At 36.6% G+C, this 24,680-nt stretch overlaps 1 protein-coding gene across 2 annotated transcripts in view; it reads left to right on the top strand.

Moving 5' to 3' along the window:
- LOC121367428 overlaps positions 1–19,004 on the top strand; it is a 31,138-nt gene extending 12,134 nt beyond the window's left edge. The window contains exons 2-6 of one of the 2 annotated variants that reach the window (XM_041491592.1): positions 2,915–3,025; positions 8,874–9,008; positions 10,538–10,657; positions 12,775–12,829; positions 15,354–19,004. In XM_041491592.1, coding sequence (XP_041347526.1) covers positions 2,915–3,025; positions 8,874–9,008; positions 10,538–10,657; positions 12,775–12,829; positions 15,354–18,022 — 3,090 coding nt within the window. In that variant the 3' untranslated portion in view covers positions 18,023–19,004. The remainder of the gene's footprint in view (positions 1–2,914; positions 3,026–8,873; positions 9,009–10,537; positions 10,658–12,774; positions 12,830–15,353) is intronic. The other variant, XM_041491593.1, reaches the window with a different exon arrangement.
- Positions 19,005–24,680: the final 5,676 nt, after the last annotated feature.

Genomic DNA, 24,680 nt, shown 5'->3' with positions numbered 1-24,680 from the left:
ATTTAGAATATCAACTGCATGCATCTGGTGATTGATAAAAATGTCTGATGTCAAACTTGTCCGGGTGTGTCTAATTATTGAGTTTATACTGCGTAGTAGTTTTGCTTGAGATATTTTGCTTGAGTCTAATGTAACCTACAGGTTTTTAACACTGAAATATTTCTGATTGTTGTGCAACTGGCCTTGGCAGTGCAGTGGTTAAACCATTGGCACTAATACTGGTAGGTACTGGGTTTAAATCCTGGTATCATCTTTCACCCAATGTTAGTTTTAACAGCTCATTGGGGATGTGTAAGTAGACCTGGTGATTTAACATATACAGGAGGTTAATTTTTTTTTTTAATGCCACAGGACCTCTTATTAAAGATACACATTTTGTGTGTGTCTTAATTTTTTACTACTAACACTAGAAGTAGTAGTATTCATTGAGATTCTTGAAAACAATCAATCTGAGAGTTAAAATAGCAGTTAAGTAAAGTTGCTGGTACCAGCCAGTAATTTTGATATATTGTTAGTCGAGGTAATTACCAGTAAACATACATATTTTGTGAAGAAGGGACCCCCCCCCCCCCCCCCCCCCCAAAAAAAAACCCCACTGTGTTTTGACTTAATGGGATTTCAAATTCTTTAGATCAATTGGTTGCATCAAGTTGTGCTTTGTGTCAAGAAAATCAGTTTAATATATATTATTGCAGAATTTTAATGTGTGTGTGGGCAGGACAGTTGTCAACAATTCGGGCTATTGTTGGTTCTTGTGTTGTCATGGGGAAAAACACTAATCAGTGAACATGGCAGACGTCATCCAGGCAGTCTGGTCACCATGGGTTGGCTGACTGATAATTAGCAAGCCAAATTATGTGTTCCAGTCTGGTACAGTAAACGGAAACAGCTTAATAATTATTCTCCACATTTTACTACTGTCACCATTCACACTTTTGAACCCTAGTGTACGTTCTGGCGGGACTTGATATAATATTGCATCCTTTAAAAAAAAAAAAAATTCTTTTTATTATTATTATTATTATTTTATTATAGATAATTGGTTTATCATGATCAAAGATGAAAATAATTAAAGTATAATATGCCTTTTCTATTTTTTCTAGAAATAACTTTATATATATGAAATAACATATTTTTATGTCAAAGTTTAAGATACACATACAAATGCTTAACCATTTTAAGTTTTTACATATGAAATGTTAAGACCCACTTATTTTCATGAAATGGCATGACATTTGAAAAAACAGTTTGACATAAAGTTTACTGTATATACATTTTGTGTAACAAATAATGTAGTTTAAACATATATCAATTGATATTTAAAATAGTTGAACTGATACTGATTTTGTAAAGCCCACCACAGACTGCTGGCTTTGCTTTTCCTCATATCTACATTGTCAAGGCTATCTCTGTTTTATATTTCAAACTACTTCCTCATATGTCATTGACTGCTAATGGAATTTATTTTTTCCTGTGACTTCCCCTACTACATTTTTATGAAAAGGGGCTCAATAGATAAGGCAGACAAGTGTTATTGTATACCTTGAAGTATATACCAAGATATAGATACATGTACATGTTCGTGTATGGCATTTGAATATCCATTTAAGCTGTGTACCATAGGTAAGATAAGTGCAGGTGATGCAAGGTATGTAAATATATAATACTTTAACGGTTCTTCACCAGGAAATTGTCTGGTCATGCTTCATTTATTTATATACTTCCAAACTGTCTCACACTGCTTTGGGGCAGCCAGAGACCATGCTGTTTGTTTTCAGGTGTGAAGCATTTGAAGTAGCTTTTAATTATGAGCAAAGATAAATATTTATGTACTGAGTTAAAGCCACTTTACTGCTTTGTATGGTCTGTTCAGCTAAACTCTTGCCTAGCAAACTAATTAATTATGCCATCAATGATGTTATGTTAGACCTGCTAGACTAAACAATGAGTAAAACTGAAATTCAGTGTCTGCAACGGTTTTCTCAAATTGAATTATTGACATGTTCCCTGTTTACCAGACAAACAAGAAAATTCCTTTCCAGATCCACCATGGCTGACCCTGGAAGAAAGCTGGAGAAAAGTAAACATTGGGGTCAGCTCCAAACCAATACACGCACAACTGCCAATAGATCTTGGTTTCTGAATCCCAGTTCATTGTTCACTTTGAGTTTTACAATGCAGATTTCCTTTCAAGATTTTATTAACATCATTATTTGTTGAGAAGAAACGCCAAGAAACCCAGATTATCATCCTAGCTATTTATTTTTTAAAGGATTGAAATGGATGTGATATCCATATGGTTAACCTGAGTAGCTTACCTTACAGGTACATGGAAATTCCAGAAGAAAATCCACTCGTGTCCTTTGCTAAAATCTACAAATAGCCATTTGTTAAAGGTTCATGAATAATAATAACACTGCCCCCCAACCCCTCTAAAATCTAATGCATGTGTGTGTGTATACACAGATGCACACATGCACGGTTACACACAACACACACAAACAAACCCAATCCCAATGCTGCATATTATGACTGTTAATATATTGTATAAACTGAAAACCAACAATAAAACAACACCCTCCACACCAATATTTCTTTTGATAAAAATTTTATTTAGGAATGAACTATGTATGCATATGTGTAATAACCATTTGTACAAGACACATGTTTTAATCCATAGGATGGTTGGTTCTGTTGCCGGTGAATAAATGAAGCTGCCGTATCATTTTCAAGTTGTGTGATGATCCGACTGTTCTGTCCTTGTGCTGTGTGTTCCTCATCCTGCTACATGTAGGTTCACTAGCTGTTACTGGTGTTGATGTGAAACCGGAGCTGTGCTCAAAACAATAATTGTAATGCTATACACATGGTTTGATTTGTAGTGTTTTAAAATGTGTGTTTGTGTGTTTTTCAGAACACATCCATCACAAACATGCCAGAAGCTGCAAGTCTGTCCAGTAGACGTGGTCTTCCCGAGGCCTCTGTCCCTCAACTTCCACCTCTGTCCATCAACAGTCTCACTCAGGTACCACTTTTCACTAGTTTTCGGTGACGTAGTTTAAGTTTGTCTATTACACCTTGATATATGTCCATCAACGGCCTCACTCAGGTACCACTTTCCTTCTTCACTAGTTCTTGGTGACGTAGTTTAAGTTTGTCTATTATACCGTGATATATGTCCATCAACAGCCTCACTCAGGTACCACTTTCCTTCTTCACTAGTTGTTTAAGTTTGTCTATTATACCTTGATATATGTCCATCAACAGCCTCACTCAGGTACCACTTTCCTTCTTCACTAGTTCTCTGTGACGTAGTTTAAGTTTGTCTATTATATCTTGATATATGTCCATCAACGGCCTCACTCAGGTACCACTTTCCTTCTTCACTAGTTGTTTAAGTTTGTCTATTATACCTTGATATATGTCCATCAACGGCCTCACTCAGGTACCACTTTCCTTCTTCACTAGTTCTCGGTGACGTAGTTTAAGTTTGTCTATTATACCTTGATATATGTCCATCAATGGCCTCACTCAGGTACCACTTTCCTTCTTCACTAGTTGTTTAAGTTTGTCTATTATACCTTGATATATGTCCATCAACGGCCTCACTCAGGTACCACTTTCCTTCTTCACTAGTTGTTTAAGTTTGTCTATTATACCTTGATATATGTCCATCAACAGCCTCACTCAGGTACCACTTCCTTCTTCACTAGTTCTCTGTGACATAGTTTAAGTTTGTCTATTATACCTTGATATATGTCCATCAACGGCCTCACTCAGGTACCACTTTCCTTCTTCACTAGTTCTCTGTGACGTAGTTTAAGTTTGTCTATTATACCTTGATATATGTCCATCAACAGCCTCACTCAGGTACCACTTTCCTTCTTCACTAGTTGTTTAAGTTTGTCTATTATACCTTGATATATGTCCATCAACGGCCTCACTCAGGTACCACTTTCCTTCTTCACTAGTTCTCTGTGACGTAGTTTAAGTTTGTCTATTATACCTTGATATATGTCCATCAACAGCCTCACTCAGGTACCACTTTCCTTCTTCACTAGTTGTTTAAGTTTGTCTATTATACCTTGATATATGTCCATCAACAGCCTCACTCAGGTACCACTTTCCTTCTTCACTAGTTCTCTGTGACGTAGTTTAAGTTTGTCTATTATACCTTGATATATGTCCATCAACGGCCTCACTCAGGTACCACTTTCCTTCACTAGTTCTCTGTGACGTAGTTTAAGTTTGTCTATTATACCTTGATATATGTCCATCAACGGCCTCACTCAGGTACCACTTTCCTTCTTCACTAGTTGTTTAAGTTTGTCTATTATACCTTGATATATGTCCATCAACGGCCTCACTCAGGTACCACTTTCCTTCTTCACTAGTTCTCGGTGACGTAGTTTAAGTTTGTCTATTATACCTTGATATATGTCCATCAACGGCCTCACTCAGGTACCACTTTCCTTCTTCACTAGTTCTCGGTGACGTAGTTTAAGTTTGTCTATTATACCTTGATATATGTCCATCAACAGTCTCACTCAGATACCACTTTTCACTAGTTCTCGGTGACGTAGTTTAAGTTTGTCTATTATACCTTGATATATGTCCATCAACAGCCTCACTCAGGTACCACTTTCCTTCTTCACTAGTTGTTTAAGTTTGTCTATTATACCTTGATATATGTCCATCAACGGCCTCACTCAGGTACCACTTTCCTTCTTCACTAGTTCTTGGTGACGTAGTTTAAGTTTGTCTATTATACCTTGATATATGTCCATCAACAGCCTCACTCAGGTACCACTTTCCTTCTTCACTAGTTGTTTAAGTTTGTCTACTATACCTTGATATATGTCCATCAACAGCCTCACTCAGGTACCACTTTCCTTCTTCACTAGTTCTCTGTGACGTAGTTTAAGTTTGTCTATTATACCTTGATATATGTCCATCAACGGCCTCACTCAGGTACCACTTTCCTTCTTCACTAGTTCTCTGTGACGTAGTTTAAGTTTGTCTATTATACCTTGATATATGTCCATCAACAGCCTCACTCAGGTACCACTTTCCTTCTTCACTAGTTGTTTAAGTTTGTCTATTATACCTTGATATATGTCCATCAACAGCCTCACTCAGGTACCACTTTCCTTCTTCACTAGTTCTCTGTGACGTAGTTTAAGTTTGTCTATTATACCTTGATATATGTCCATCAACGGCCTCACTCAGGTACCACTTTCCTTCACTAGTTCTCTGTGACGTAGTTTAAGTTTGTCTATTATACCTTGATATATGTCCATCAACGGCCTCACTCAGGTACCACTTTCCTTCTTCACTAGTTGTTTAAGTTTGTCTATTATACCTTGATATATGTCCATCAACGGCCTCACTCAGGTACCACTTTCCTTCTTCACTAGTTCTCGGTGACGTAGTTTAAGTTTGTCTATTATACCTTGATATATGTCCATAAACGGCCTCACTCAGGTACCACTTTCCTTCTTCACTAGTTCTCGGTGACGTAGTTTAAGTTTGTCTATTATACCTTGATATATGTCCATCAACGGCCTCACTCAGGTACCACTTTCCTTCTTCACTAGTTCTTGGTGACGTAGTTTAAGTTTGTCTATTATACCTTGATATATGTCCATCAACAGTCTCACTCAGGTACCACTTTTCACTAGTTCTCGGTGACGTAGTTTAAGTTTCTCTATTATACCTTGATATATGTCCATCAACAGCCTCACTCAGGTACCACTTTCCTTCTTCACTAGTTCTCGGTGACGTAGTTTAAGTTTGTCTATTATACCTTGATATATGTCCATCAACGGCCTCACTCAGGTACCACTTTCCTTCTTCACTAGTTCTTGGTGACGTAGTTTAAGTTTGTCTATTATACCTTGATATATGTCCATCAACGGCCTCACTCAGGTACCACTTTCCTTCTTCACTAGTTCTTGGTGACGTAGTTTCAGTTTGTCTATTATACCTTGATATATGTCCATCAACAGTCTCACTCAGGTACCACTTTTCACTAGTTCTCGGTGACGTAGTTTAAGTTTGTCTATTATACCTTGATATATGTCCATCAACAGCCTCACTCAGGTACCACTTTCCTTCTTCACTAGTTCTCGGTGACGTAGTTTAAGTTTGTCTATTATACCTTGATATATGTCCATCAACGGCCTCACTCAGGTACCACTTTCCTTCTTCACTAGTTCTTGGTGACGTAGTTTAAGTTTGTCTATTATACCTTGATATATGTCCATCAACAGCCTCACTCAGGTACCACTTTCCTTCTTCACTAGTTGTTTAAGTTTGTCTATTATACCTTGATATATGTCCATCAACAGCCTCACTCAGGTACCACTTTCCTTCTTCACTAGTTCTCTGTGACGTAGTTTAAGTTTGTCTATTATACCTTGATATATGTCCATCAACGGCCTCACTCAGGTACCACTTTCCTTCTTCACTAGTTGTTTAAGTTTGTCTATTATACCTTGATATATGTCCATCAACAGTCTCACTCAGGTACCACTTTCCTTCTTCACTAGTTGTTTAAGTTTGTCTATTATACCTTGATATATGTCCATCAACGGCCTCACTCAGGTACCACTTTCCTTCTTCACTAGTTCTCGGTGACGTAGTTTAAGTTTGTCTATTATACCTTGATATATGTCCATCAACGGCCTCACTCAGGTACCACTTTCCTTCTTCACTAGTTGTTTAAGTTTGTCTATTATACCTTGATATATGTCCATCAACGGCCTCACTCAGGTACCACTTTCCTTCTTCACTAGTTGTTTAAGTTTGTCTATTATACCTTGATATATGTCCATCAACAGCCTCACTCAGGTACCACTTTCCTTCTTCACTAGTTGTTTAAGTTTGTCTATTATACCTTGATATATGTCCATCAACGGCCTCACTCAGGTACCACTTTCCTTTTTCACTAGTTCTCGGTGACGTAGTTTAAGTTTGTCTATTATACCTTGATATATATCCATCAACGGCCTCACTCAGGTACCATTTTCCTTCGCTAGTTCTCGGTGACGTAGTTTAAGTTTGTCTATTATACCATGATATATATTTATCAACAGCTTCGCTCATGTACCACTTTCCTTCTTCACTAGTTCTCGGTGACGTAGTTTAAGTTTGTCTATTATACCTTGATATATGAGCTGTTACATGGGAAAACCTACAACTTTATAATTTTTATGATATTTTAGATTGGTTAATGTTGATTAAAATTAGGCCCCAAAAAAAGGAGAAAAAGTTACGTTTACTTATGGGCATTTGTGGCCAGCTGTCCAGTATTTATGTCCATTATTCCCAATAACAGTGGCTTTCTGACCAGAATTTAAAACATCCCCCCCCAAAAACCCGAACTACGATTCATATCCCAATATTTGGGGATTTTTTGTTGTTAGTAAAACTATCTAATTTATTACCAAATTAGCTGTAACAATCAGTTATCGATTCCTGAAAATGACCACGATGTGTTGCCATTGTTGTCCAGCGAAAATGCTTGCCGAAAACTACTTTTTTCAACTAAAAATTCCAAGGTATTTTCCATTGAAAAGTCAAAATCTAAAGAGACAGAAAGCTGAGTTGTCTCTGTTTCCTTTTAATAAATTGTTCCCAATGAGTGTCGTGTGCAAAACTGGGAAATATGAATTGAGGAATGCACTGTATACAGTATGTCGACTGGCGAAACTTCGGGCGAGATATCTCGTCTGCAGAAGTCAGAAGGTTAAATTAACCACATTGTAATATTAAAGGGACACACCCTAGTTACGGCTAGTTGTTAACCATTACGGCCTTGTTTTTTGCTATTAAACCTATTTTTTCACAAATAAAATTGCACTTTACTTACCGTTTATTATTTAGAATATACATTTCCATTCAACTGAAGTGTTTTTTGGTAATCCTGGTGTTTGTAATAACACAAAATGCATTTTTCGTATTTCTGAAAAACGGACGCACGTTTGAGAAAAAAACGTTGAGCAGACAAGGTCTAATCTATTTTTAGACGGGATATTTGTCACAGACGTTGGTATACCACGTGACCGTTATCATTTTGGTTCGGTTTGTTTTCTTGTGCACGGTTCGCGCAATTAACATCTGATTTGTTGTTGTTCATTTGTGAGATTTTTCTTCACAGTTCGTGAACATTTTCAGTAACAATAAAGTTAAGACAAGTAAGTATCTCAATACAAAACGTTACAAATCCTTAAAACCAATAATTTTGCTAAGTCCTACGATATCTGGAGAGGGGATACAACCAGGACAGAACAGTTGGAACATGTCCAGGAGAGGTGAAAAGAACGCACCCCAAGTCTGTGAAATTTGTCGTGACGTAGGCATTGTTGTGCTTCGAGCGACATCTATCGGTGACATCAGAATACTAACTTTCAAAATTATTTCAAGCAATTGGGACATGGGGATTCTCATGGTATTTATCGATATAAAACCTGCTTTTTCACTCCATTTGATAAAAACATGATCTAAGTGTGTTACAGGTTTGTAGATTAACCAAATTATAATTTATTTTCGCTGGATGGAACTAGGGTGTGCGGCTTTAATGTTAAGGAAATAATCTATATTCATATATCTCAAAATGGGCAAAAGCAAAATATGTTCCAGTGAGAGCCCTGGCATCCTGATATATCCTCTTGGTAATCATTTCTATTTCCTTTACCTCTGTGATTATTTAGTTTGGATCTTTACCAATTTATGGTTGGCTTGTACCATCTGCAAAGTAATGCTATTGGCATAGAATCCACCCCCAATTTTTTTTTAACTATAATAAATTAATAGCCATATAGTTACTGATTGAGTTATTAATAGTATAATAGACTGTTGATTGTTAACAGGTTCAGCTGAAACAGTTGATTCTAGTGCTTATGAAGGCTGTGTCGGATAAAGAAATTGGGACAACCACGTCACATCCATGCTGGTGGCCACCCGACATTCCGTGGGTGCCAACTTTATCGCAGACTGCCAAAGGGGTAATTCAGTTTTTAAAAATGTAACATTACTCAGTTTTAATGATAAATTTTAAAGATTCGTTTATTTGATATTTTAATTTACCACAACTATACATTATTTCACTTGAACTGTTAAGCTATAGACAGTGTTTGATAAATGTTTGAGCAAGTCTGCAGCCCTTACAGAAGCCTTGGCTAGTGCCCTGTGTATTATAGTCATTCACTATTCACTTTATAATTTGGCGTCGTGGCAGGCCATCGGTCTACAGGCTGGTAGGTACTGGGTTCGGATCCCAGTCGAGGCATGGGATTTTTAATCCAGATACCGACTCCAAACCCTGAGTGAGTGCTCCACAAGGCTCAATGGGTAAGTGTAAACCACTTGCACCGACCAGTGATCCATAACTGGTTCAACAAAGGCCATGGTTTGTGCTATCCTGCCTGTGGGAAGCGCAAATAAAAGATCCCTTGCTGCCAATCGGAAGAGTAGTCCATGTAGTGGCGACAGCGGGTTTCCTCTCAAAATCTGTGTGGTCCTTAACCATATGTCTGACGCCATATAACCGTAAATAAAATGTGTTGAGTGTGTCGTTAAATAAAACACTTCTTTCTTTCTTTATAATTTTTTTTTTAGGCCAGACCAAAAATTTACTAGCTAGTACCGAGGACTAGTGGATTTGTCGAACCCTGTTATAGAGCCTGACTTATTTAATTTTATATCCATAGATTGTTGCCCGCTTGATGCGCGGTCGGTCTGGGATCGATCCCCATTGGTGGGCCCATTGGGCTATTTCTCATTCCAGCCAGTGCACCACGACTGGTATATCAAAGGCCGTGGTATGTACTACCCTGTCTGGGATGGTGCATATAAAAGATCCCTTGCTGCTAATCGAAAAGAGTAGCCCATGAAGTGGCGGCAGTGGGTTTTCTCCCTCAATATCTGTGTGGTCCTTAACCATATGTCTGACGCCATATAACTGTCAATAAAATGTGTTGAGTGCGTCGTCAAATAAGACATTACTTTCTTTCTTTCCATAGGTTGTTGGGGTGAGATGTATCTCAGTGGTAAAGCGCTTGCTTGATGTGCGGTCAGTTTAAGGTCGATCCCCGTCGGTAGCCCCATTGGGCTATTTCTCGTTCCAGCCAGTGCTCCACAACTGGTGTAACAAAGGCCATGGCATGTACTATACTGTCTGTGTGATGGTGCATATAAAAGATCCCTTGCTGCTAATTGAAAAGAGTAGTCCATGAAATGGCGACAGCGGGTTTCCTCTCTCAGTATCTGTGTGGTCCTTAACCATATATCTGACACCATATAACCGTAAATAAAAATGTGTTGAGTGCGTCGTTAAATAAAACATTTCCTTCCATAGGTTGTTTTGCTATTTGATGCCCAATGGTCTGTTTTTCGTTTGTGTTGAGGTGTTCATTTGTGATTATGTATTTGTTTGTTAAATTTATTTTTTAATTTAAAAAAGCAGGTATCACTGTAAATAATCATATGATTGGTTTTGATGATATTTAAGCCATGATTTTGTTGAATGTTTAAGTTCTCCATTACTGACAACATGAAGGCAGTTGTGAGAAGCTACTACCGTCATCTCGGCCAGGAAAACATGTTGTCTTGTGGCAAAGTGACAAACTGGAGGTTGTCACTGGCAAAATTACAAGTATGTACAACACTGTAAAACCTGTTTAACCTTTAGACTACTGGATTAATTTTTGACAAAAACCATGTTGAGTGGGTACAATTTTGTAATTTTACTCAAATATATTCACTTGAATGTTTTATAAATACATAAAATAAAGTTCATATTTGAATCGGTAAGTATTATTTTCGTGTATTTTTCAAATTTTAATGATATTTTGGCCAGAATATTTAAAAAGAAGAAAAAAGAACTACAATTCATATCCCAATATTTGGTGATTTTCGTTGTTGATAAAACAATCAAATTTATTATCAAAATAGCTGTCACAATCCGCTATCGATCCCTGAAAATGACCGCGACTTGCTGCCATTGTTGTCAGGTGAAAGTATTTTTCACTGAAAATTAAGAATCTAAAGAGATGTCTTCAGTTTCTTGTTTCCAGTGAGTGTCGTGTGCAAAACAGCGGGAAATACGAATTGGGGAATGCACTGTATACAATGTACAGTATGAGATATCTCGCCTACAATAATCAGAAGGTTAACAGACACAATGGATTTAAAAATATAAAAAAGAAGTCTATTTTAGATATTTGGCTCTTTAATACATTACTAGCCCCCTACCAGTCCAACTGGAGGGGACTATAAATTTTATCTCCATCCTGTTTTTGACAGAGTTGAAGCCTTTGGACTTAGGAGACATGAAAATTTTTTGTCCGGACTTTTGTTGTTTTTTTGTTTTGCAATGCCTGACGATATTGAGATTCAATTTTGTATATAACTTTATCATGTACTGTTACAGATCGAGTTTAACTTTCATGGCGATTTACCTATTTTCACAGAGTTATGTCCCTTGAATTTAGGAGATATGAAAATGTGTTGGGTCCGTAGGAGACATGTATTGCTTTAGCATTACTTTTCAGAATGCTTGTTGTTATCAGTTTATGGTGTGAATTCTTATCAAAAATATGAATGTGACCACCAGACCCACGTGACTGCTTAATATAACAAGTGTAACTCCATTACGTTAGCTATGTGTTAGATGTTTTAAACATTAGAATTACAACCAGTCTAAGTAGGTTCTTATAATAATATATGATTCTGTGTGTTCCTTCTCTTTGCTTTGAAAATCTTGACTGATAAAGATATCTAAAAAAAACTGTTCTAAAACTTTAAAAAATTTATTTGTTAAAAATTTATCAGCTAAAATACATTTTTTTAAGTTGGTGGTAATAAAAGTTAGTTTAAATTTTTAAATTAATAGATTTGGCTTAAATATTAAAAATATACTTAAATGACACTAACCTTTTTTAAAGCGAAAAATAAATTAGTAACTAACACAAAATGGAAGTCATAAAATGTGAAAAAAGAAAGAAAGAACTTTTTTTTAAAGTATTTGTTTACTGTGCTTTTCAAGGGTCACTAAAACAAAAATAAAGACAATTTTATCACTTCCATTTTGTGTTAGCTACTAATTTATTTTTTGCTTTAAAAAAGGGTATTGTCATCTAAGTATATGTTTAAGCCAGATCTATATACTATTGGCCAGATAGAAGCATTAAGAGCATCCCACTTCCAAACTACTTATTTGTACAAATTACTAAAAGAAATAGTGTTATGATAAGATTTGTTAATAGCGAACATATACTTAGGTGTTTATAAGGTGTTAAAGGGTTTATAACACAAAATTGAAGAACACACTTTTAATCCTTCTAAAAATGTTTTATTCTGTTCCAAGTGTAAGGGCTTTAAATAATAACCACATATATAAAAATGGTAATTTAGTTTTTCTGCACACAACAGCATAGGTTAACCTGTATTTTGTTATAACGGCCACTTTTAGTTGTTCCTTTTAGATGCAGGAACTGTCAGCAAGTGACATACGATTTGTCCCCTAAATATATACAATACATGTACATGATACTAAAACTGGAGTGATTTGTCCCCTAAATATATACAATACATGTACATGATACTAAAGCAGTGGAGTGATTTTTCCCCTAAATATATACAATACATGTACATGATACTAAAATAGTGAAGTGATTTTTTCTTCACACCACACCATCATTGTGTTTTAAGTACACTTATTGCCAATTAAGGTTTGATTATTTTGCATCAAGTATCTCTTCCTGTTTTCAGGCACTGCAGTCGAGACAAGTGGAGCAGTTACATGGTGCGAGGACAGGAAACAGTGGTATGTAAAATAGCTTCATTCTAATGGAGGGGGGGGGGGGGGCAGAAATAATGGGAGGGTCCAAGTTGTGGAGTGCAGTCATAAAAGTATAATATTTTGCTTAATGCAATTTTCTTAAGTTAAATTCAAACCAACAGTGGGCAGTATTTTATGGATATCATTTGAAATGTCTCTTCTTTTAAGGTAAAGTCTGACAAACACATTAACACACTGAAGCATCTGTCTGAGCTACGAGTCTCCATTTGCAAGTTTACCTCCAGTTTCTGACTGAGGATTTCCATTTGTCACGTGTTAAATTAAAAAAACAAATTGTACACACAAACACGCACCACCACCACAACCCCCACCACCACTCCCCCCACCACCCCACGCTCCCAGGATGAGTAGCTTGTTTTATGTAATAAAATTCCGTGATCTGCCTTGTTTGTTTGTGAAATCAGCTTTGATATGATTATTTTTATCACTGTGAAACTGCTTAGTGTATAGTTTCGTTTGGTGTTCAGTATTACATAACTGCCGTACCATTATATACATGTTCCACTCATTTTGATTGCTGTAACATTTCTGCTGGAATCATAATACTGTATAATACTTTATTTTCGCGTGTGAATGAAATTCGTGAAAATATATTCCACGCGAAAATAAACTTTATAAAGGCTGACAAATAAATAAATATGTAGTCTCGTTCAACTATACCACATTAGTTTCCGATGTACGAGGCTAGTAGTAACAAAGCGGTGCTCCCTCCTGTCACGGAACAAACCACAAAACACAAAAGCTGTTTAAAACTTTAAATCAAGAACACTATTGTAAGTACATACCGTATTTTCCCATGTATTATGCGCACCAGTGTATAATGCGCACCCCCCACTTTGAACGTTTATTCCAAGAAAAAAAACAAAAACCACAATATAATGCGCACCGTTTTTTTAAACCACAAAATCGACTGTGAATGCAAGATGTACCGTTTTCCCTGTCACCAAAATTAACAAAAAAGCGAAAGAAGTGGTATATTCAAGAAACAAAACTTAAGTTAGGTATTTGAGTACATAGACCTACATGTCACATTAAACAAAGGCTAGTACTTGCGTACTTACATGTCACAGACTCACACATGCATAAATCAAAACAGTTATATACCCCATACACTGTAAATTACTAATAAATATATGAAAACAAAAATGTAGCATATTACATTTCGTTCTCGTGGTTAACGTGAATGCGCTAGATTTCTAAATTTATAATAGTGTGGTATATTTCTGGTTTGCCGGAAATGGCCGAATTAAATCTCATGGAAATTAAAAATATTTACGGTCCAGTTTTGTAATTTTTGTGTACTTTTTGGCGAGGTATGGGATACTTTTGTAGATTTATTTTGCATTTATTGCAACCATCACAAGTGAAAAGCGATTTTTAAGAGGGTTTTGGCGTTTCGTTGTAATGAACACTGTCAATAACCTGTAAAGTACCGTAAACTACCGATCGGCGATTTTTCATGGGTGATCGCTGGACATTTTTAAAAGATATTTTTTCTATTGCTATGTATAGTGCGCACCCCCATTTTTAACCTGTATTTTCTGAGAAAAAAGTGCGCATAATACACGGGGAAAATACGGTACATGATAATAAAACAATACTAACACTAAAAAGCTTTATGCTGTTTTCCTTCGCATGTGCTAGCAATCAGTTCATCGGACAGAGTCTACACGTGTTCAACGACGGAAGTAAACATACATTATCACAGTATATTAAAAATGTGGAAGTGAAAAAATCCGGACTGGGCTATGTTCAGATGTTTCACAATTTTTTAATTTTTTTTGGCCTGTTAGCCAATCACAAACTGTTTTGAACTAGTATTTTGACGGCAATAAATATTGTTTCAGTCAAACTTAAGTTACTGAGTACTAGTAGCTTGTGCCTTCAAATTTCGTTTCGTTTGTTTTCGGTTTTTGTTTTTATAACAATTATAAGGATTAAGAAAAACTGTACGCGGTAAGCACCTTCTGTAAGTTTATTAACTTGTAAACAGTAAAGTTTTGATTGGTTAAAGCAGGAAAACTATTGTTTTATGTGTATAGCACTCGTGTGTACATGTAGGATTAGTTCTACAGATTAGCGTAACAACCGGCAAAACTAAGTTCCGTTTTTAAAACAAAATTATTGACATCTGTACTTCGGGGTTTTTTATTGATGGGGGTTGGGAGATTTGCGAAAATAAATGTTCGCGAATTGACACATTTTCATTAAATCGCGAAAATTTGATCCCGTGAGCGTGTCAAGTTAATGAATCTATTGTAAACCCACAAAGATGGTTGGCACTTGCGTGTTTAACGACCTGTGGAAACTCGGTAAGGTCCTGGAATTTTGATAAAGTTGACCTGGAAAGTGCTTGAAAAACCCTTGAATTTTGACTTCCTTTAAGTGTATGAACCCTGAGTAGTACATGTTGACTGGTCAAAGTACACTGTAGATTTATATAATTGAATTGAATTGTTATGTGTCACTGGGTTCTTTTGTTTTTCAGGAAAAAATAACGCCGGTCACATTCCATTTGTAGGAATATACATATGTTTTTTCTGCTCTGAAGAGTTTGTCAATAAGGACGACATGAGAAAACATCAGTTGACGTGTGCCCTGAAGCCGGAGAATCTCCAGTCCGTGGAGAGTCCGGAAAAAACACCTAGACAAAGTCCCGTCAAGTCTCCCGGTCTGCACATCTTCATACCACAGATGACCGTGTCGGTCCACCAGTTCATGCAGAAATTGTACCTGGTGCCACTGGCGAAAGCTAAGAAGCTGCGTGAAAGTTGCCGCAAAAGTACTGAGGTGAACACGATCGACTTCAGTGATCCACAGATTCCAGTCTCTCCCAGCACGCCAAAGACGCCCAAACTGTTGATATCTCAAGACAGTAGTTTCAGCAAGAGACGTCTCTCGCTGTCGTTTCAGTCGCACAAAGAGAACATCAGCGACACCGAGAGTACCGCGTCGAGTGAGAATGAAGAGCACGAAGGAAAACGGCGGATCAGAAAGTCAACGTCGCTGTTCTCTATCCCCGTCACGTCCGAGCTGGGAGGTCGTGTCTTGAAGCACATGGTCTCTGAAACTTCCATGCCGCAAGTGTTGACTAATGCCGAGGAATTCTGTAAAACTCCCAAGAAGAGCAAGTTTGCAGATCGTTTGCGAGTGCGTGAAAATGCATTTCCAATCAATTACAAGCCAAGGAAAAGGTACAAGTTTCATCATTCTTACAAGTTTTCCAAAGCACAGAGAGATGAGTTTTTGAAAACTGTCAACACAGGACTTGACAGAAATAGTAGAAAACTGATGAGCTCATTGCCAAAGTGCAGCGTTCGTCTTGTTCCGCTCACACGAAGGCAAATTAGAAAATACATACGTAAGTCGAAGAAAAAATCTGACAAATCTGTAGATTCTCTGAATCCTATTGTTTCGATTAGAAGACTGAATGAGAGTTACTTTTTCCCAAGGAAACCAATTCTCCTCTCTGAAAACATTGATAGAATGCTTGGCTTGAGAAAGAAAAGAAAAAACGAGGCTGCAAAATTATCACCGATGAATGTGGTTTCCGAAAACACAAATGTTGATCTTCTCAAGCAGAAGGTTGTGGTCTACAGAAGTCTTCTTACAGATCTTTCTCTGAGCACAGCTAAACAAAGGTTACAATTTTCCAAGAAATCTGAACGTCGGATGAAGCAGAAGTCTGTAACAGTTGAACGGGATAGTGCCTCCCAACTTATTGCTTATAAGTATTTACAAGCAAAGAAAAGTCTACACTCTGCAGAAAAGAAGAACTGTGGCACTGTTTCTGTGAAATCTAACTTTCCACATCTGACGGAACTACTAGAAAAGAAACCCATATCCTCCTGTGCTTTGAGTCCATCGTCTATCAATTCTAGTCCCGAGTCCGCAAAGTGTCTCGATCGCCCTTTAAACATAGATATTCCATCTCCAGAGTCGTCGCTAACACACTTCCTGCTAAGCTGTGATCACGACAAGCAGTTGAGAGAACATTTATCTCCTGACCGAATTTCTATAATGACCGTGTCCTCGGATGACTGCTCCTTGCACGAACAGTGCTGCATGGGTTGTCAGTTGAAAAAACAGTGCAGGTGTACCACCAACCAAGTTAGTGATAAAGACGACAAAGGAAATGAATCTGGAAATGGTACTCCGTGTAAAAATAACTTACAGAGTATGAAGACTTTACCGTGTGAAAACGTTCTTGAATTGCCCAAGAAAACTGAACAGACTAAGTCCTCTGTGCCTAATGGTGTTCACTTGTCTGTTGGAAACAAGGTTCAAACAAGAAGCAGTAGTTTGATCTCCTCATCGGTAGCTATGAAAAGACAGACAAGTGCACCAGCTGCATCCAATATTTATTCCTTGCGTTCCAATCTGACCAGTAAAGTGTTGGTGGACTGGAGTAATGAGCAAGACGGTGTGAAAAGATTTAAGAGCTCTAAACATCAACTACCTTCGGTAACACTTTCATCTCCTCGTCTTGTTGAATCATGTGAAGAGGTGTTGCAGCCTTCTCTACCTGCAGAGTTGCCCGATCTTATCGATGACATTGGTGTTAAAAATAAGACTCTTCGATCAAATTCATCATCAGTGAGTTTGACTTCACCAAGACATTTGCCTACATCAGACTCGCCTTCTAAAATATTGGCACGGCCATCAACTAGAAAGAGTCCAACAAACACAGTACATCAGTCGACATCTTCAGACTTGTCTTCGACATCAGCCACCTTGAAGCCATCCCGATTTAAAGATCCCAGCATGCATATGACTACACGGTCAAACAGTGGCAAGGAGGTGCTAGAATCCGATTGTCAGAAAACAAAATCACAAGTCTCGGACAAATCATTATATCCTGTGGTGAGAAGTTTGAAGTTTGCCTCGCCGGCAGAAGACCAGGATGAGAAGGAAAGTGTGGACAGTGTGGATGATGTGTTTGTTAAAGGGGACCAGTACACACGAGTGGATGCAGATATTCTTTTAAAAAATGTTCAGTGTGTGTCGCCTCTATGCAAGCAGAAGCCGGTCTCCGTACACGTGGAATCACAAGCTGTGAAGAGCAGTGCGCGACTTCACGTCCCAGCTGGTACGTGGACGCGCTCCAAGTCTGACAACTCTGATGCAGCATTTAAAAAAAGAAAGTTAGATTTGTAGGTGCAGTGATGGTGAAAACACTAATAGTGACAAGTTGTACAGGTCTGTAGGTGCAGTGACTGCAAAAACAATAGTGACAAGGTGTAAAGATTTGTAGGTGCAATGACGGCGAAAACACTAATAGTGACAAGTTGTACAGGTCTGTAGGTGCAGTGACTGCAAAAACACTAATAGTGACAAGTTGTACAGGTCTGTAGGTGCAGTGACGGCGAAAACACTAATAGTGACAAGTTGTACAGGTCTGTAGGTGCATTGACGGCGAAAACACTAATAGTGACAAGTTGTACAGGTCTGTAGGTGCAGTGACTGCAAAAATACTAATAGTGACAAGTTGTACAGGTTTGTAGGCGCAGTGACAGCGAAAACACTAATAGTGACAAGTTGTACAGGTCTGTAGGTGCAGTGACTGCAAAAACATTAGTGACAAGTTGTACAATTTAATAATTAGTATTTCTATCATGATTCTTGAAATAATTTGTCATAAAATATTTACTATTGAGATGTATGAATATTGTTGCAATGAACTACTCAACTTTAACTTCGACTATACTAAATATATGTCATGATGAAACAATATGCACACATCTTAAATATGTATAATGTGATGAATGAGACTGCGGTTTGGATGTTCCATCCTTCCATCACTATAGTAATTCATGACTACAGTTAGATGTGTCATCCATCGAATACAATAAATGTACTTTATTTGACATGTTTTTAAAAATATTGCTGTCGAAAGTTAAGTAGTATATGCCATATACTCTTCCAACAGACATGACACAAGATTTGATTGTTCAGTTAAGTAAGGGAACTAACTCCAGTGAGTAGAACTGCTAGGAACATTATTATTTTATTTTTAAAATAAAATTTTTATTGACAGGTCTTCTGTTTACAGATCTATATCTACACACTCCCAGGAAAATCAAGAACTTTTTTTTATATATAAAGCTATATAGCACAAAAATGTAAACAAAGAAGAGTTGGTATTCCCTGAAAATAATATTGGTGTATAAAATTCAGGGCTAGTTCTGGGTTATCAGACATTTTCGCCAAATTATCTCAAAAATGCAACCTACAATTATTTTCCAACAAAAATGGCAATTATTACAAAAACAATTCTGCCAAATTGAAATAAAATTTGCCAATTCTTAAATGTTGCAGTTTGGCAAATTTGGTGAGTGGCAGAGCTAGCCCCAAATTGATAAAGAAACCGTTTGCTAGGAACATTATTATTGGTGCCTTTTAGGAGAGAGAGCGATCATGGTCGCTCGCAACACTGGATTTTGCAATTAATGTTGGATGAATGTGATGTGATAGAAGACGACGATACCAGTCAAATGGTCCATGGATGTTCGGCCTCCTTAATATCCCACTGATCAACGATTGTTCTTGGACAATTCAAAATAAAAAGGCTCTCTTTACATTTGATTGGATGAAATATTTACCATCCAGGGACCAGTTCCACGAAGCGATCTTACCACTAAGATCTCATTAAGTGCATTTCTACCTTATGCACTTACGGTGATCTTAGCACTAAGATTGCTTCATGCAATGGGCCTAGTCATAATAACTGCAAAATGTTTTAGTTTTTTCATATGTGATCTAAAATATTCAATGCAGTGTTATAACAATGATAAGCCGATTTAACTTGGATGATGAACTACCATTGGGGGGGATTTGTTGGTACAATCTTGTTACATTTTGTCCATTGGAATAATGTTCCATGCAGTTTTCATTCATTTTAGGCTCCTTTGAATTTTTATTGATGTTGATGAAACTTTGTACGAATGTAATGTAATACACGTGTGTGTATAATGAAAATATCTAGGTGCATATCAAAGTGATACATACCACTGGGATGCAAGTTTTTAAAACGTTTTCATGATGTCAGAAAGAGCCATGAAGTCATTGGATTTCATTGTAAGCTGTTTGTGTTTGTTCCTCCAGATCCTTTCACCAGGGTTCACTGTGTACAAATGCCTTTCTTGTATAATAAATCAAGCTCTTGATAAATGAACATTATTGAAGACAAATTTGAGACGAACTGGCACTTTGTTTAATATCCTAAATTCTGTTCAGATTGATCGGTTGTTGTCTGTTGTACTCGTTGGTAAAAGTCTGGCAATGTCATGAAGCCTAGACCTTGTATTTCATAGAGAACACTTTCTGTGTGGACCGAGAGTTGTCTTTATACTGATCTACTGTAAGTTTTATTACACTTTATGATATGGAGCCTAGACCTTGTATTTAGACTTTCTGTGAGTATGGAGAGTTGTCTTTATACTGATCTACTGTAAGGACGGAAAAAAAAATAGGTGTGTTTCCGATTGCATCCCCCCAAAAATTAGGGTAGGTAGGTAGGGTTTTTTTTTTTTTTTTTTTTTTATAAATTGAATACTATCATCATCATCATCATCATAATAATAACTATTATTATTATTATTATTATTATTTATCATCATTATTATTATTGTAGTAGTAGTAGTAGTAGTAGTATTGGTATGCACTGTTTGTGTATTTCCTTAAATTAATGGGACATTTGTATTAATTTCGTTGTTCTTAATTTAAATACTGTATGCAAACACTTGAGATACATTAATAATAAGAACTGTTGATTTAAGTGAAGATGAGAATTAAGCTGAATTGATACAATTATATTTAATCGAAATAACCTGTACCAAGGCTATGTTCGTACATTCGGTTACTTCCGTGACCGACCAAGCTGTTCGGTGGTAGCTAATCAGGGGAAGGAACTCTATTACAAAAGCTTTTCCATAATTTCTCGATGTTTTTCAGAAGGGAATTACATGTGCAAAATGTATCGTATAATAGTACGTAAACAATGTGCAAGGAAGGAAATACTCTTGTTTGGTGATGATGTCCTCTTATTTTTACTTCTTTTTTTTCTTTTTTTTTCATTTTAAGAGGAAGAAAAATAGGGTCGGGGGGGGGGGGTAAAACTAGGGACGGTCAGTCGACCATAAACACACCTATTTTTTTTTTTTTGGCCTAAGTTTTATTACACTTTATGACATATTTGCCAATTGTGTTAATATTTGACATTTTGTTACTAGTCAAAGAGCAATGTGTCTAAAATGTATTTAAAAAGGTGTAAATATGTTTAATGTTCTGGTCAGCCAAAAAATAACTCAGTTGGTGTACATTCATCATTCATCTTATTCGATGTCATCACCAGTCTGTAGATGAACTACATTAGCTCATTACTATATGGAGTAAAAACAAATATAGGGGTGCAGAAATGAAATAATTCACTGGACCAGAACCAACTAATATTTATTAGCCCGTCAGTATATTATTGTTTAACAATATTATAATATATGTTGTCTTCACTTCAAATGATATATACTCAGCACCATTATTGAAGGACACTCGTATTGTTAGTACTACACATGTTAACGATGCCTGTATTTCCAGTTATAGGCCACAACAAAATGGTAAAAGTTATTCAAGTTATGTTTTGTCTAATGTTGAGAAGGGCAATGGAGTAGGTCGGATACAGGTTGAACATAGTCAACGAGAAGCTGCGAGGCACTTTAATGTCAGTCAGAGTGTGATTGGGTGGGTGAGGCAACTACTTGAAATGACTGGATCCGTTTCCTATGCACAAAGACCATTGCTAGCATTAAGCAAAGCGAAAACATGACACATTTTCAACTGAAGTATGTGTGAACATGTGGATGGCTATCGTGCAAATGTTTATACCCATGGTGAAAACACATTGCACGGGCACAACATACAGAATTTTAGACATGGGTGCGTTGAGACAACCCATTTGTTGGGGTGATAGTAGGTATATGTGTTTGCATAACTTTTACCATTTTGTTGTGGCCTCTAACCGGAAGTACCATTACTCATATTGAAATCCAAATGCTGCTTAGGAAACCTCACTCTGGGCCTAATCCACGAAGGCCATACATTGCTTCTTTCATAATTAGTGTGTTGGGTGGGTATCATTAAGATGTGTAGTACTAACAATATGAGTGACGCTGAGTGTATATATATCAACATCACATGGCAAATGAAAAAAAAATCAAGCCCCAAACCTTGATTGACAAATCAATAAATATTGGTAGACAGTTTTCACATTTCTTTCAAATATTGAAATAAGATTTACATAATTCAAGTGACGACCTCCAAGTATTTAACAGAACAATCTGTTCAAGACACACCGTTTCCAGAATGGTGCCCTTGTGCAGTTTGGAATTGTAAGTTATCTATTGTCAATTCGGTACAAGTATTGTATATTTTGTCGTTATTCTGAACTGTCTGAAAGAAAAATTCCAAGAAATTACAGTCTGTCAGAAAAAGTCTTGATTGCTGGTCAGACAGGTAGTTTCATTTTAAACTTGTCCGTTGTAATGTTTACTCGTATTTGGTAGGCAGGTAAGCACTTTCTGCACCCCTGAAATAGTAAATTGAAATACTAGTTGAAGACGTTTAGTGGTTTTTGTTAGCTCCTGCTGTTTTATGTTGAAAGAAAGGGTCACAATGTGCTAAAGTGAAATAATGTTGGCTTTGTTTAGTACTTGGATATGTGATTTGGAACATTGCCAGTGTTTTATGTCTGTGGTATTTGTTAATCTGTCGGAAACTGCACATGTTAAATTTCATTAAGGGTGCCTGGTCTTCTTGCAACAGTGCAGGATACTTCTGCTTGAAAGTTAGGTTTTTTTCCTTACAACATTGATATTGTGTTCTGGGTTGTGTTGATGTCTACAGAAGCTCAAGTCCTACCTTGTTATAACTATTTGACACTGAGCAATATTTTGGTGATTTTTGTCAGTATTTTTCAGCAATATATCCCACAGAATGACATTAGATAATTGAGAACACTGACTCATCACCAATAAAAGTATTGGAAAATACTTGGTTAGGAAATGCTACATGAATTTATAGGGAGTTGGGAATAATAGTTTTTTGGACTAGTCGTTTTGTAGATGTTTTTTTCTGTCATGAGAAAATCAAAAGATCAGTGCCTGGAGTGAGCTTTAGCGAGCTACGTGGATTGATTGGATTGAAACAAATGTCCGAAAAAACCATATGTTTTTAGTGCAGTTAGTCTGGCAATTTGAGTGTAAGTATTATTTCTATCCGTCGACTGCTCTAGAATGTATGTTATAATGACAAACTTGTTTTGTGCTACTGGTATGATTTCAATGTTATTGCGTGAGAAAACCCCCCACAGATATGAGATTATTAATTTTACAGTTATCTTTGTGATGTGAGAATTCCATGGCCCTTGTCTTGTTATCGTGTTGTGTTTTTATATTATATGTCCATGATGTGAGTGTTTTACGGGGGTATGCGTGTGTGTAAGTGGCGCCCTAAATCGGCTAGAAAGCTCCCTTTGTTGAACAACACCCACGTCAGTTAGGTAGATTTATCTTCCAGAAACTTTAGGACAGTTTTTGGGATGCTTAAGTTGTACGCACCTGCCAGATGTCGGATTGTTTAATGTGCATCAGGCTTATAAAGGCCGTGATTTGTCAATCCCCTTATGGCCTTTTGTAAGCAGGTTCACCTACATTTTATTTGTCTCTAGTGCTTGTTGACAGATGGTCATAGTTTTACACATTTCGTTGTGAAATTGTATGAAAAAAATTTCAGTATGAATTAACATTGACTTTCGCAAAGATATTTGCATTGCCTGTTAATATAAAAAAACCTCTCTTCGTTCTTGATTTTTACTGAAAATGTCACAATGTCTTTTGAATAATTTGATTTTCAAGTTTTAAATGTGATTCCAATGACATGAATTGTCGATATAGCAATAAAAATAAATATGAATAAAATGCAATGTTAGTGAGCATTTATTTTTTAGCTGGCACAGGAAACTTAAATTTGTGAAGTTTTCAAAATGAATGTTCCATATTGCATCCAGTTTGTTGGTCAGAGATAAAGTGTTTGATGATGGTGTTGCATTGACATGTTCTACTGTAATTTTGCAAATTTGATTTTGTTTTTTGTTTTTTTTGTTTGGGGTGCTACCCCAAAATAGATGGAATTATTGTAATTATTATTATTTTTTTTTTATGAAATGTTTCACAAAACATATTCAATATTAAATTGTAAAATCTTATAACTTGATGTGTGAATTACGTGATTTTAGACGAGTTGCTTTGCAATGTTATTTGAAGAAAATGTCTTTCAATAATTTGACCAGTGTTGCTTTGAGGTTTGAACAAACATTGTTATGTGATGAAGTATTGTCAGTATTATTGCTGTTTCCCCCAGTGTTTAAACAGTGTTTTATCTTTGGCCGATACTTAAAATGAGTCTTCGTTTGTATTGTAAGTTGCAGTATAGGCTCTTGGATGTTTGAGTTCAGACTTTAAACTTTTTATAACATGAAGTTTGTTAGTTGACTATAAGATTTTATAGAAAAAGAAATTATATATTTCAGTGCTTTTATTGCTGTAAATATGCTTACAGCAAGTTCTTCGACTTGTTCAGAAATGGTGATTAACAGAATTCAATTGAAGCACAACTACCAAAGTGGCTAACGTTGTAAATATTTGACATCTTTTTTAATTTTATTTTTAAAAACTTTAATTTATGATTTTAAAGCCATAATTAATTATTAGATATTCATCATATACAGTACAACACTTTTGTGGTCTCTCTTCCTTTGCAGGGT

This window comes from Gigantopelta aegis, chromosome 3, assembly GCF_016097555.1.
Source record: "Gigantopelta aegis isolate Gae_Host chromosome 3, Gae_host_genome, whole genome shotgun sequence".
Classification (NCBI taxonomy): Eukaryota; Metazoa; Mollusca; class Gastropoda; order Neomphalida; family Peltospiridae; genus Gigantopelta; species Gigantopelta aegis.
This window is presented reverse-complemented; position numbering and strand designations above follow the sequence as displayed.